Source organism: Armigeres subalbatus, chromosome 3, assembly GCF_024139115.2.
Source record: "Armigeres subalbatus isolate Guangzhou_Male chromosome 3, GZ_Asu_2, whole genome shotgun sequence".
NCBI classification, from domain to species: Eukaryota; Metazoa; Arthropoda; class Insecta; order Diptera; family Culicidae; genus Armigeres; species Armigeres subalbatus.
Genome location: NC_085141.1, coordinates 288,538,474 through 288,554,550, shown reverse-complemented (window position 1 = coordinate 288,554,550; position 16,077 = coordinate 288,538,474). Strand labels below are relative to the sequence as shown.

The 16,077-nt window shown below is 42.9% G+C and overlaps 1 protein-coding gene across 2 annotated transcripts in view; it reads right to left on the bottom strand.

Annotated features, from left to right (window-relative positions):
• Positions 1-4,937: 4,937 nt before the first annotated feature.
• LOC134220212 (fatty acyl-CoA reductase wat-like) overlaps positions 4,938-16,077 on the bottom strand; it is a 125,088-nt gene continuing 113,948 nt past the window's right edge. For both annotated transcript variants that reach the window (XM_062699208.1, XM_062699207.1), the window contains exon 5: positions 4,938-5,145. In XM_062699208.1, coding sequence (XP_062555192.1) covers positions 4,953-5,145 — 193 coding nt within the window. In that variant the 3' untranslated portion in view covers positions 4,938-4,952. The remainder of the gene's footprint in view (positions 5,146-16,077) is intronic.

Here is a 16,077-nt window from a genome sequence, read left to right as displayed (position 1 = left end):
TTAGGTTTGGAATGGATATGAAATGGGTTTGGATCGAATTTGGATTGGATTTCGATTGGTTTGAGATTGGGTTTGGATTGGTTTTGAATTTTGATTTGGATTGGATTTGATTTGATTTGGATTTTATTGCCTTATTATTGGATTTGGAATGGATTTTAATTGAATATGGTTTGAAGTGGAGTTGGAATAGTGGGATCGAATTTGGATTAGATTTGGATAAGACATCGATTGGGTTTGGATTGAATGGAACTCGAATTGGATTGGTCTGGAATTGGATTCGATTTAGAATGGATCGGGATTGGATTTGGATAGGATTTAAAGTGGATTTGGATTGCATTTGGATTTGAATTGCCCATTGAGTTTTGAATGGATTTGAATTTGGATTTGATTTGGATTAGATGTGAATTAGATTTGGATTGGATTTGGGTTAGATTTTGATTGGTTTTGGATTTTGCTTTGGATCAAATTTAGATGGGATTTGGAATCGATTTGAATTGAATTTTAATTCGATTTTTATTGGTTTTGGTTTGGGATTGTGTTGGACTTGTGTTTAAAATTAATTTGGATTGGGTTTGGAATGGATTTCCTTTTGGTTTGAATTGGTTTTGGATTTGGATTAGATTTGTATAGGACTTGGCTTGGATGTGCATTGGTTTTGATTTGGATGTGGATCGTTCTTCTACTTTTTCTTCTATGTCTCTATATTCCAAGTTGAACATGGCCTACTTTTCAACTTTATATTAATTTTATTAGAATTTCTTCAGGTATTAATTGTCGGGAGTCGAAGATGTTTCCCATCCGAAAACACCTGAGACCGGACCGAGAATCGAACTCACACTCAACGAACTGGCAATCCTAAGCCTTTGCTCGCAAGGCTAACCAAAGAACCCTGATGTGGATCGTATTTAGATTGGATTTGAGATGGATTTCAATTCAATTCAATTAGATTGGACGGATTTGGATAGGTATTTGATTGGATTAGATTTGGGTTTGGATTTGTATTTGGATTGGGTTTGGATTGAATTGGATTGAGTAGGATTATATTTAGTAGGATTTGGTTTGAAATTGAATTGGAATTGTATTGGATTTGGATTGCATTGGAATTAAGTTTGCATTGGGATGCGGAATGGATTTAAATTGAATTTGGATTGGATTTAGATTGGATCTAGGTTAGGTTTGGATAGAATTTCTTTTGGGGTTGTTGGCTATGGATTTGGATTAGATTTGGGTAGGATTTGTTTGGATGGAGATTGAATTTGATTCGTATGTTTTATATTTCCGTTGGACATAGTTGTCCTATAAGTTAGAAAAAATCTGCGCTTCAAATTTTTCAAAAAATTTAACAATTAAATAAAATTCATTGAGTTTTCCAAATGTCAGTCCGATCTGTCAATATGGTGTACACCGGAGCCACACGAGCACGCGCACAACAAAACTACCGGCGTGTCATCCATCTATTAGAAGCACTCACTGAATGGATTTCATTAAATTGTTTAAAATTTTGAAAATAAAAGTGCAGATTTTTTGCCAACTGTGTAGGACAAATCTGCCTTTCGATTCAGGTTGGATTAAGATAAGAATTGGATTTGATTTTTTTTGCGGTTTTCGATTAAATTTGGATTGGATTATATGTGAATTAAATTTGAAATGGATTTGGGTTAGATTTGGGTAGGATTTGGATCGGAATTATATGGTTTTGGATTGTATTTAAATAAGATTTGTATTCGGAATGGATTTGAATTGGATTTGGTTTAGGTTTGTATAGGGATTACATTTGGATTGTTTTTGGATTTGAATTTGGATTAGATTTTGATTAGATTTGGATAGGACTTGGCTTTGATGCGGATTGGATTTGATTCGAATTTGGAATTTATTTAAATTGGATTTGGATTGGATTTTAGTTAGGTTTGGATTGGAATTTGATTGATTTTAAATATGAATAAGGTTTGGATTGGATTTGGAATAGATTTGTGTTGGATTTCGATTGGATTGCATTTGATTTGGCTTGTATTGAATTGGATTTGGATTAAATTTGAAATGGATTCGGATTAAATTTGGATTTGATTTTGATTAGATTTGGGTAGGATTTGGATTGGATTTGTAATGGTTTTGGCTTGTATTTAAATGAGATTAGGATTGGATTCGGATTTTGATTTGGTTTAGGTTTGTATTAGATTTCCTTTGGGTTTGGATTGTTTTTGGATTTTATTTGGATTGGATTTGTATTGAATTTGGATTTGATTTCGATACTACTTGGCATTGATGCGGATTGGGTTTGATTCAAATGTGGATTGAATTAAAATTGGATTTGGATTTGATTTTAATTAGGTTTGGGTTGGATTTGGTATGGATTTAGATAAGAATTGGATTGGATTTGATTTGATTTGGATAGAGTTGGATTATAATTTGATTGATTTAGGATTTGAATTAGGTTTGGATTGGACTTGGACTCAATTTGGATTGGATTTGTATTTTATGTGAATTAGATGTGAATTGTATTTCGATTGGATTCGAATTGGATTTTATTTTGTTTGTTTTTGGATTTATTTGGGTTTGATTTGGATTGGATTTGAAATAGATTTGAATTGGAATTAAGTGAATTTGGATTGGATTTAGACTGGATAGGATTTAGACTGGATAGGATTTAGACTGGATAGGATTTAGACTGGATAGGATTTGGACTGGATTGTGATGCGAGGTGCGCATAGGTGAATTGATCAGGTGGAAGATTAATTGCGATGCCACCCATTGACTATCAACTTGACTATTAAGAATTCTAATGCTGAAAAATATATCGAGATTTGTATCATTCTTCTTGATCAATTAGATTGAAGCCAAACATAAAATCACTTGCCTTGCAAAAAGTGTTACCGAAAGGATAACTTCTACGCCGTTTCGGTTTTCTTTTATAGGACTATACTGCCGTTAAATGCATAAAAGTCTCATGTACATAGTTAAGCAAACATGGGACAAATATGCGTAAGACGTCAGTATAAGGAATCCCCTAAAAACAAACCCGCTTGGCGTGCCCCTCTTTGGACCACTCACTCACGGGATGACATAATTACACACACGCACCGTGCCGCAGAGAGAGCTCGCTTGTCAGTTTGGCCTTGATTTGATTTCTTTGACCATATTCGCAGATTTACCGCAAAACTGACCTTGAAGATCTACGAGCGCTGTCGACGACGACGTTGGCGACGCAACCACGCGGTAACGAAACAGTTGAAATTGTTTGGCGGGTTTGTGTGAAAAGGTGGTTAGTGTATTTTTTGTTGCCTATCTCAGCTCACCTCGCCGACCCTCGTGTGTATGTGTGCAGCTCATGTATGTGTGTGTGTGCGGTTTCCACAATATTTACACATGATTAGCAAAAATAAACCGTTTGCCGCCCGGTTTGGGGCACGGGTGCCCCCATGTGGCTCAATATCAATTCGACTGACCACGTTGTTGGTTTTAATTGCGACGGACGACGACGCGCACTGACAAATGGGGAACGATACGACACCGAGTGATGTTGGCCGGCGCGGAATGCTGAAGGAGCGTGAACTCATTATGTAACGTAACTATCCGAAGGAGAAATCGTTGCTTGGGCATTTTCGTACTCTGCTGATCGCTCTGACTGGCTGCGGTTGCGGCTGTGGCGGCAAAATCGGTCAAGTTGAGTAAAAGAGGCGGTTTCGCTGAAAGTGCATGGTAATCATGATTTGTAGACATTTGCATTAGGATATGGTAGCAGCTTCATTAGTTTTCCATAACCCTGAAAAGTGGTTGCCTCCCGTACATTGGGTTAGGTTAAAGTATCACCATCAGTGCTAAATATGAATATGAAAGCTGGTTTTGCTAAAGGCAAAATATCGAAGCTAGGCTCGTGTTGCTCATCACCTTCAGATGCATTGGATGATTGCGGAAGATGATCCGAATCTTCAGCCTCCCAATTTTGATTCGAATTTATGTTAAACCAAATTTATGCAAAATAGCGAGAAACACGCGGAAGTTGGAAGGGTACGATGACCTGGACATCCTGCTGAAATATTGCTATGCAGTCGTTTTGGCATATTTACGGAAACTGTCGTTCGCCATGAATTGATTTATTCATAAACGGCTTTGAGTTATGGACACTCAACTATCACTCATGTCATAACACAAAGTTTTAATGATTAGTTGATCTCTGGTTCAAATCCTAGAGAAAATGTTATATGCAAATGGAAAACAAATCTATTTTGGTCATAAGTATTTACGATCGCCCAGAGAAAGGTCTTCCATATCTATTATAATGAATGCATGTGTGCTATTCGAGTTTCGACACACGAAGAAAAAAAAATCGATTACGTGAATTGCAAATTCTTCTACTATATTGACGAACTGGTTTGACTGAATTTGAATGTGCCGGTTTGTTTTTTCGAGATGATTGCCCGGTTGCCATACCGAGCCAGCATGAAAGATCACCGAACGACATCCAACAACCGGCACGTACCGTATCTACCGTGCCGATGCAAATGTCGGCCAAGAAATGATTTTGATCTATCGACAGATCGGCTTCCACAGATCGCACACGAGGTGTTAATTAAGCAACGTCCACCACTGAATGATGTATCCGTAGTTTGCGTCAGTACGGTACAGCGAACAATTTCCATCTGTGGAAACCGAAAGTTGTTCTGAATGTGTACAAGAATTTCCCAAGTTGTGTGCTTAGAGGGAGGAAAACTTGTTTCTCGAAATAGCACTTTGCATGAGCTGGCGCTGGCGGCGGTGATCTATCTACCGCAATCGACAGACCGAGCTAATGGGTGGAGAGTATGAGTAAGACAGGATCCCCTGACTGGTTGGTAGGGTTAATGATCCGAACAGTTGCGGTGGCGCATGTTGGTTGGGTGGACTTTGTGCTGTTCGCGCAGATAATGCTGTTCATAGGGGCCACTTGCGACAAGGTTGCGTCCGTTTTCATTTATTTAAAGGAAAATGAGCGTAATTACTAGGCCCAGGCTGGTTAGGCTTTGGGCTGTGGTTCTGGCTGGATAAAATCTGTACTTACCAATGCCTGGTCGGAACATGCCTATCGGCATACCCCTGCTGTTCTGACGTACTACGTCCTCGGCGATAGCTTTTGTGAATGTGTAAGTATTTGGCCACTTGTCCAGCAAGCTGTAAAGAGAACAAGATATTGGGTTGACTTATTTTAGAATATATTAAATTAATGATTTCGTGTGTGATACTTCTACGTGAAGTTAAACGATTTACAATGATATGGAAATGCTAATATCATCTTCCAAATTCGGACGTACATGTTCAAGATAGCATTAGAGGCGAAAGTATAGAATTGATAGTTCCGTTAGGATAAGGTGATGGCATATATCGCACGACCTTCCTTCTGCCAAGCTCCGAAGGGGAGGAAGAATACTGCGTGGAAGCTGATATATCTCCACTGGCAAAAGGAAGGTGGTTTGACTTGCTCATATGCCATCGCGTGCGGAAGGATTGGCTATCGACGAGTACTGTCTCAAAATTTCTAATATGAGATCAGCATTTAGTCGAATAGGATTTTTATTGCACAGTTCTGTTTTCTCATTGCGTCCGTCTCGTCGCAACCAACTTGGCTGCCTCGGAGAGAACAAAGCAGAGAAAGGCACTGCTGCTGTACCGTCGACCAATAACAGCTGAGTTGATGGATGCCCCCACCAAGGGTAAGAGAAAACAGAACTGTGCAATAAAAATCCTATTCGACTAAATGCTGATGTCATATTAGAAATTTGGAGACAGTACTCGTCGATAGCAAATCCTTCCGCACGCGATGGCATATGAGCAAGTCAAACCACCTTCCTTTTGCCAGTGGAGATATATCAGCTTCCACACTGATATTCTTCCCTCCCCCTTCATACGGGAGCTTGGCAGAAGGAAGGTCGTGCGATATATGCCATCACAAATATTGCCCTCCGCTCGCTTTCAAATCGACTTCTATAAAAACATTCTTCATGCCTGCCGTATCCTAACGGAACTATCAATTCTATACTTTCGCCTCTAATGCTATCATGAACATGTACGTCCGAATTTGGAAGATGATATTAGCATTTCCATATCATTTTAGAATATATGTTTTTTAAATCTTTAATTAAGTGAAATTATAACCCAAATATGTCAATGACACTTTTTAACAGTCCGACAAAAGAAATTATAAAATTGGCTCACCTTTGCATATCTCACAATAGGCAGCGTATCGTGAGATATATCTGTCACAACCTGATAGAACAACGACTGGATTTGATAGGCTCTCTGATAAATTCCATAGATATTGCTACAGAAGGAAGCATGCCGAAGATGCCTTCTCAACACTTTTCTCCCCGAGACAAATGAGCGAGAACGAGACTTTTTTTTTCGCGATTTGTCTGTGGGGGCTGCTTTTAGTATTTAGTTTTGACCGTCAGGTTGCGATACGGTTTCATAACTTGTGATGATTGTTGTAGTCTTTATCAATTTTTTACCAGAATCAATACAATAAATACAATCCGTCCGCACTTACCGCAAGTACGAATATTGAATCCGACCACTCATTGCAGTATGATCTGCGCTCAAACTCTCGACGGTGTACAACACGTTCGCCGTGGCTAAACATTGGGCGGCTACAAGACGGTAGACTAGCCCAAGACTACGCATAGCAGCTGGAAGTGGCACTCCTAACGGAAGAGCAGGTAGGCGCAGCGTCTCTTGAAGATGGCTGGAGAGATATTCGATCCGCCATTGCACAATGGAGAAATCCGATTCCAAAGGTGGAAAAAATTGATAACTTTCTTCACGAACAACTTACAGAAGAGATCAAGAGCTTATTCGAAAGAGAATTTTGCAAAGAATTCAGTGAGTGCTGTTTCATGGACGTGGAACGCTACTGTATGTAGTTATCGAGCTCGTTTTGCCCTAATGCCCCATATATCGCAAGTTTCCAAACTATTTGTCATTTTATCTTTAAGACATTGTTCTAAAATTGTGTTTATCTCTTCACTGTGGATCCACAGAAGGGCACTAAATATGTTTTGTTAGTAAAAGTTGAAATTTAAAGGGATTTTGGGGTCAAATAAGCATCAAATTGCATTTTATGTGCAATTTTTATGTATTCCGTAAAAAATAGTAATATTTACAGATAAGTGTTGATATTATTGTCTCAAAGTGTTGAACACATATTGACAAATGTTTGCCGAACAAAAATTAATGAAATAAATCGTTTCACAAATGTTTTATTTGGTTATTTATTGAGTAAAAAACGATTTTTAAAAACTTTTGAATAGCACCGATGCCAAACATTTCCAAACCATACCCGATAGCACAACTAGACAAGAATAGTCAAATGTTATGAGTCTTGATGTGTTTATAGATAGGAGGTGATGGGAGATACTCTTTTTTCTTACCTTTTTGCCCAAATTCCCCTATGAGATAATATAGCTCAATGATTCTGAGCAAGGAAATGATGTAGTAATGTTAATTTAATTCATATTTTCCAATGATATAATGAAAATAACAAATAATCATATAATTCATTAAAAATATTGAATTATAGGGGATTTACGGGTCATACAGCTAATTTAATGTAATTTTTTATTCAAAATAGTATAACATTTTTCACGGACGACGCACATTGAAGATTAAGGGCTTATTCGAAAGGGAGTTTTCCAAGAAATTCAGTGAGAGATGTTTTATAGACGTGAGACACTTCTGTATGTAGTTATTAAGCTAGTTTTGCCCCAATGCTATACATCACAGTTTATTATATTTTTAGTGCTTTTATCTCCCAAGTATTGTACTAAAGATGTGTTCTCCTCTTCATTATAGATCCATAGAAAAGCACTATACATGCTTTGTTGGTAAAAGTTGAAAATTTAAAGGATTTTGGGGTCAAATAAGTATTAAATTGCACTTAACGTGAATTTTTCATGTAGTCTGTAAAAATAAAAATAAAAATATTATTATTCTCGCAAAATGCTCTACAAACATTGATAAATGTTTGCGAAACAATCACTAATGATAATCATTTCGCAAGTGTTTTGTTTTGTGATTTATTGGGTAAAACCCGATTTTTTAAATGCTTCTGAAAATGCCGATGCCAATCATTCCCAAACCATACCCGTTTGCACAACTAGATAAGAGTAAATATATTAGTCGATGTGATAATAGATCAGAATAAATAGGAAATATTCTTTTCTCATAAAGTTTCACCCAAATTCCCCTTATGAAATAATATAGCTCAATGATTCTGGGTTAAGAAATGATGGAGTAACATTGATTCAATTATAATTTGTCAATGATACTATAAAAATAACAAATATTCGTAGATTGCATTGAAAAATAAATCCAAGGGTTTAGGGCTCAGAAACTTTTTTTTTAAATACATAATTAATGAATTTTTTCACTTATTTGTCCCTAAATGTCCTAAAAATACATTTTTAATGTGATATATGGATTTTTTTATGGTATCCATTCCTGTTAAAAAAAATTATGACAATAATATAAACTATTATCTGTAAATAATCAATAGGCTGTTGATTTCGCCAAAATTGATCAATGTAGAGCTACATCAATGCTTACAAGTTTTTAAATCACCGTATATTAAACCTAAATGATCATTCGACGTAATATAGTGCAAATGATTTCTTGGGTATTATTATTTTTTAAAGAATACATAAAAAATTCACATAGATGCAGTTTGATGATTATTTGACCCCAAAATCCCTTAAAATTCCAACTTTTTCCAACAAAATATATATAGTTTTATATATGCATCAACAATGGAGAGGAAAACAGAATTTCAATGTAATTTTCAAAAGATGAAAGTACCAAAATATGAAAGTTTTTGATGTATGGGACATTGTGGCAAAACCAGCTCAATAACTACATGCAGAAGTGTTGCATATCTAAAAAATTATCACTCAATGAACTTCTTGGAAAATTCGCTTTCGAATAAGCACTTAATCTTATCTGTGAGTCGCTCGTGAGAAAAGTTATCCTATTTTGTATAAAAAATTACATTAAATGACCTGTATGGCCCCTAATTCCCCTATAATTCAATATTTTTAATGAATTATATGATTAATTGTTATTTTCATTATATCATTGGAAAATATGAATTAAATTAACATTACTACATCATTTCCTTGCTCAGAATCATTGAGCTATATTATCTCATAGGGGAATTTGGGCAAAAAGGAATGAAAAAAGAGTATCTCCCATCACCTCCTATCTATAATCACATCAAGACTCATAACATTTGACTATTCTTGTCTAGTTGTGCTATCGGGTATGGTTTGGAAATGTTTGGCATCGGTGCTATTCAAAAGTTTTTAAAAATCGTTTTTTACTCAATAAATAACCAAATAAAACATTTGTGAAACGATTTATTTCATTAATTTTTGTTCGGCAAACATTTGTCAATATCTGTTCAACATTTTGAGACAATAATATCAACACTTATCTGTAAATATTACTATTTTTTACGGAATACATGAAAATTGCAAATAAAATGCACTTTGATACTTATTTGACCCCAAAATCCCTTAATTTTCCAACTTTTACCAACAAAATATATTTAGTGCCCTTCTGTGGATCCACAGTGAAGAGATAAACACAATTTTAGAACAATGTCTTAAAGATAAAATGACAAATAGTTTGGAAACTTGCGATATATGGGGCATTAGGGCAAAACGAGCTCAATAACTACATACAGAAGCGTTCCACGTCCATGAAACAGCACTCACTGAATTCTTTGCAAAATTATCTTTCGAATAAGCTCTTAATCTCTTCTGTAAGTTGTTCGTGAAGAAAGTTATCAATTTTTTCCACCTTTGGAATCGGATTTCCCCATTGTGCATTGGAAGCACCGCAACCGCTGCAATAGGTAATGTGCCTCCGGATCAGAGAAACGACTGGTATGACGGCGAATGTGAGCAGTTAGTTGAGGAGAATAATGCAGCATGGGCGAAATTGCTGCAACACCGCACGAGGGCGAACGAGGCACGATACAAACGGGTGCGGAACAGACAAAACTCGATTTTCCGGAGGAAACAGCGCCAGCAGAAAGATCGAGACCGTGAAGAGACCGTTCACGTAAGGGCCACGTGCCACAGCCTGATGTTTTTTTTTCTTCCTGAGCAATGGAGGGGGAATCTGATCAACAGACATCCTGGGTTGTTCAGGAAGTGCGGGGTTAGGGACCACCTCCAACAGCATACGAGGGAGGCAGGACTACATCCCCGACCCGCTAAACCGTTTCCATTGCCGCCAAGCCCATAGTCCCTTCGGTACAACCAGAAAGTAATGCTTCAAAGGGGAGCCAGTGCACAACGCACTCTCGAAGTTAGCTGCGTGTCCTTGCAGCACCGAACATTATGACTCGCTTTTTTAGAAGAACACCATGGTATCGTGCCAGCGCATTGCCGGCTTTCCAGGTGGCCTTACCACGCCCTATGTCCTCGGAAGGTGGGAAGGGTCGACTTCGCGCCTGCTTCCCTCTGCACGACTGGTATTAGGAATGATGATGCCGCGTGCACCCCAAATTGACCTCTCTGCGATAGGGCCTATTCGCCAGCACACAGAGGGACTTGCCGACGCGGTGCCTACGCCTGCCCCAGCCTTGACGAGGACCCCTTTCCGTCCTCGGGCTCGGAACCCGCCCGGTTGACCAACGCCGCGAAAGCGACGATACCATGTTTCACGCGGCCACTTGTTCGATGAAAGGATCGAGTTCGACCACAGGGCACCGGTATGACCCATGAAGCCGACTCCGAACCCTTGGACCGCCTCTTATTTGCGCCTGAACTAGTCATTCCTCGAGTCCACGCGCCACCTTCTGTGTAGCTCCGAGACGATTTGGGCGATAGCCGATAAAACGGCGTTCCAGCCAACTTCATCTTTACACATCCTCCGAACTAGGTTGTCCGGGGTAGCGTCCAGACCACATGTGGCAAGCATGTGGTCACGCATTGCGCGAAAACGTGGGCACACGAACAACACGTGTTCCGCCGTTTCCTCTAAACCTGCGCACACCAAACACTCGGGCGAGGCATAGCAAGCCAGCTGCGTTACCTGCACTGTGATTTTGCAGCACGCTTAAACGCCGGGTACTTCGAACCCCCCATGGGGTGCTTGCTGTTCACAGCTTTGCTGGAACAAATCAAACAATTGGGAGGGTTCGTGCAGCATTGTGCCTTATGTCCCTCCAATCCACAGCGTCGGCAGAGATTGCTTCTCTCAGGGTCCTTGCAGTCCCATTGCTTGTGCCCCGGTTCCAGGCACTTGAAGCAAACTTCGGGTTGCTCGTATATGCGCACAGGGCATACCGACCATCCCACTTTGACGCTCCCTAACTTGACTACCTAAGAGGCGTCCGCTGCAGATAGCCGAACCAATGCTACCTGCGTCCCTACCGGACCTTTTCGTAGCCGAACGGCTGCGGTGGGCGTCTACACTTCACACTGTCGCCGCAGTGCCATGACGAGCTCTTCGACTTCGGTGATCTCGTCCAGGTCTATAGATTAACCTCCGACGTGAGTGCCCTCACCTTGACCGTCTCGCCTAGGACTTCCTCCGCCAACTTAATGTAGGCGGCGCCCTTTTGCGAGACGCCTCGCTTCAGCTCGAGGATTATCTCGCCCATCCGGGTACGTCTTATTCGACGTACGTCGGCGCCGAGTTCACCGAGCTTGACGTCACTCCTCATCGCCTTCAAGACGTCCGAGTACTTAGCCTCGTCCGTTTTGATGACTAGGGCATCGCCCCTGGAGCGATTGGCGCCTACCCTAGACTTCTTGCTACCCTCATTCGCCTGGGCCTTCTTTTCGGCCCTTCACGTCTTCGGTTTCCTCTTGTTCTTGACCAGGGTCCAGGAGGCGTCATCCCCCTCTATTTCCCTGGTCTGGTGCGGCTGAGAGCTCTCAGCCTGCCGTAATCCCTTACCACCGTCTTTCCTGGGTGGACGAACCTTTCCAGGTCCTTCCTCCCCCGGTTTTGGAGGTACCTGGCCGGGGTTCAGCTTCCCAGCCCCACTACCCTTGTTCGGGGTAGTAACCCTCCGCGTTTTGGAGCAGCCCCCAGGGCGCTCATCCCCTGGAGACTGTCCTCCCCGTTTTTGTGTCTGCTCCGTTGGAGCAGTCACCCCCGACGTGCCCGCGAATACTTGAGCCTCAGTCTGGGTAGACTTTGGCACCACCGTCTTCGCTGGCACGCCCTCGGTCGATTCGATCTTGCCCGAGTCCGCAAATCCTTGGGTCTCAGTCTGGGTAGACCTCGACTCCACGGATTTCACGGGTTTACACTTGGCCGTCCCGACCGCCCTCTCCAGCTTGGCGTCCAACATCGACTTTCGAAGTTTCAGCAAGCTCCTCTTGAGGTCCTTACTGATATTATGCTTCGATGACGCAAAGTCGATGATGGCGTCCAGCTGTTCCGTCGCCACCTCGAAGACCGAAAGCCCATCGCGTTTGCGGTTCATCGCCTTCACAAGCCATGGGCCGTTTATAACCTCTACCGGCGTAGCCTGGGAGATGGTTAAGTGACCCACGCTGGCGCTGCGCACCGAGCTGCCGACTATTGCTTCTGGCCTCCTAGGCGGAGACCTGAACAACCCACCTCTTGCGAAGGGGTTGTCGCCTACACTACTACCACTAATTGAATAATTGACTTGTTTTTCCATTTTGGTCCCACAAATTGCTCGGGAAAAGATATCCACCATGCCAGAGCCCAGCATGACGCGGTAAGGGACAATTACTGTGGAGGGTGCCCAGGTACCCCACAGGCTCCGTTAAAGGCCTAGCTCATTATTTCACCCCCCTGGCCATGCATCCCCTCGGCAAGGGTCGCCTAACGCCTTGGGATTAGGGGTTAGGAATGATGGTCCCTTTGCCTGATATGTGTAAGGACATAAATGGGAACCTTCTTACGAACGAGCGTGAGGTGATCCAAAGGTGGCGGTAGCACTACGAAGAACACCTGAATGGCGATGCGGCAGACGAAGATGGCGGTATGGTGATGGACCTGGGAGAACGCGTGCAGGACATAATTTAACGGCTCCGGATCTCCAGGAAATCCAGAAGGAGATTGGCCGGCTGAAGAACAACAAAGCCCCTAGCGTTGACCAACTACCAGGAGAGCTTTTTAAACACGGTGGTGAGGCACTGGCTAGAGCGCTGTACTGGGTCATTACCAAGATTTGGAAGGGCGATAACCTGGACTGTAGCAACTACCGCGCAATCACGTTGCTGAACGCCGCCTACAAGGTACTCTCCCAAATTTTATGCCGTCGACTAGCACCAATTGCAAGGGAGTTCGTGGGGCAGTACCAGGCGGGTTTTATGAGCGAACGCTCCACCACGGACCAGGTGCTCGCCAAGTACTGCAAAAATGCAGCGAATACAACGTGCCCATCATCTATTCATCGACTTAAAAGCCGCATACAATCGATCCGGACCAGCTATGGCAGCTAATGCGCGAACACGGATTTCCGGATAAAGTGACACGGTTTATCAAAGCGACGATGGATCTGGTGATGTGCGTAGTTAGAGTTTCAGGGGCATTATCGAGTCCCTTCGAAACGCGCAGAGGGTTACGGCAAGGTGATGATCTTTCGTGTCTGCTATTCAACATCGTTTTCGAAGGGGTAATACGAAGAGCAGGGATTACAATTTTCAATAAGTCCATCCAGTTATTTGGCTTCGCCGACGACATAGATATCATGGCACGTAACTTTGAGAAGATGGAGGAAGCCTACATCAGACTGGAGAGGGAAGCTAAGCGGATCGGACTAGTCATCAACACGTCGAAGACGAAGTACATAATAGGAAGAGGTTCAAGAGAAGACAATGTGAACCACCCACCTCGAGTTTGCATCGGTGGTGACGAAATCGAAGTGGTAGAAGAATTTGTGTACTTGGGCTCACTGATGACTGCCGAAGTGGCTGGAAATCGTACGTACTTTGGACTCCGCAAGACGCTTAGAGTTAGAGTCTAATAGAGTTCGCCGCCGAACCAAACTGACAATCTACAAAACGCTCATTATACCGGTAGTCCTCTACGGACACGAGACCTGGACGATGCTCGTGGAGGACCAACGCGCACTTGGAGTTTTCGAAAGGAAAGTGTTGCGTACCATATATGGTGTTTTTTTCTTCCTAAGCAATGGAGGAATCTGCTCAACAGACATCCTGGGTTGGACGTCCAGGAAGTGCGGAGTTAGGGACCACCTCCACGCCCTATGTCCTCGGAAGGTGGGAAGGGTCAACTTCGCACCTGCTTCCCTCTGCACGGCTGGTATCAAAAATGATGATGCCGCGGGCACCCCAACTTGACCTCTCTGCGATAAGACCAATTCGCCAACACACAGAGGGACTTGCCGACGCAGAGCCTATGCCTATCCCAGCCTTGACGAGGACCCCTTTCCGTCCACGGAACCCACCCGGTTGACGAAAGCGACGATACCATGTTGTTCTTCGCGCGGAAACTTGTTCGATAAAAGGATCGAGTTCGAGCACTGAGCACAGGTAGTCGGCCATAAAGCCTACTCCGAACCCTTGGACCACCTCTTATTTGCGCCTTACTAGCCATTCCTCGAATCCACGCGCCAGCTTCTGTGTAGCTCCGAGACGATTTGGACGATAGCCGATAAAACGGCGTTCCAGCCAACTTCATCTTTACACATCCTCCGAACTAGGTTGTCCGGGGTAGTGTCCAGACTACATGTGGCAAACATGTGGTCACGCATTGTGCGAAAACGTGGGCACACAAACAACACGTGTTCCGCCGTTTCCTCTAAACCTGCGCACACCGGACACTCGGGCGAGGCCGAGTAGATACTGTCTGAAGCAACAATGCCACTATAGCTGTGGAGGCACGCTTGCAGGCGTAATTGACGTGGCTACCAAAGGTGAGCTTATCGTCGATCATTACCCCCAAGAGTTTGATGGAGCGTTCAGAGGTGACCGCGCAGTTTTTTACTTTTACTTATGGATCCTGTACACCTCCGGTGGTGCAAAGGGCCGACTTGAAAGATCTCCATCCTGAGCGATGCCCGGCTATCGCTTTAACCTGTTGCCAGGTTAGATTTCGGTCGACTTCTTTTATTTCTTTATTGAGGCTTCGCCGCCATGAGCCTCTGGGTCTGCCTCTGCTGCGATGTCCCGCTGGGTTCCAGTCTAATGCTTGCTTACAGATTTCGTTTCCGCCCCTACGTAGAGTGTGGCCGACCCAGCCCCACTTCCGATCCTGAATTTCTGTTGCTATCGGCCTCTGGTGACAACGACGGTGGAGCTCGTTGTTTGAGATCCAGTTGTGAGGCCACCAGGCCCGAATTATATACCGCAGGCATCTGTTAATGAACACCTGCAGCCGTTGAGTGTTCTCCACTGATACACACCATGTTTCGCTAGCGTATAACAGCACAGATTTCACATTAGAGTTGAAAATTCGTATTTTGGTGCGTTCACTTATCTGCCTGTTTTTCCAGATATTTCTTAAACTCGCAAAGGCAGCCCTTGCTTTCTTGATCCGTGCGCCTATGTCGATCTTGGTACCGCCGTCTGACGCCATTTGGCTACCAAGATATTGGAAGCTTTCAACATTCTCCACTGGTTGCCCGGCTACTGTGAAACTGGAAGGAGTCACCGTGTTTACATCCAACGATTTGGTTTTGTTGACGTTGATGACTAAACCTGCCGAGGAGGAGCGATCGGCAAGGTCGTTGAGCTTACTCTGCATATCAGAGCGCCGTTGCGCGAGTAGTGCAACGTCATCCGCCAATTCGAAGTCGTTTAGGTGCTCCATGGTTATAGGCTGCCATAACAGCCCGCGGTTTGGTTCACGGTCAATCGCATCTACCAGAATCTCATCGATTACGATGAGGAACAGTAACGGTGATAGAATACATCCTTGCCTCACACCAGCTACGACCCGGATAGGGTCGGACAGGACCCCATTGTGCAGCACTCTACACGAAAAGGCCTCGTACTGTGCTTCGATGAGGCTGATGATTTTCTCAGGAACCCCTTGCGTCTCAGGGCGCCCCACATATTCTCGTGATTGAGACGGTCGAAAGCTTTTTCGTAGTCA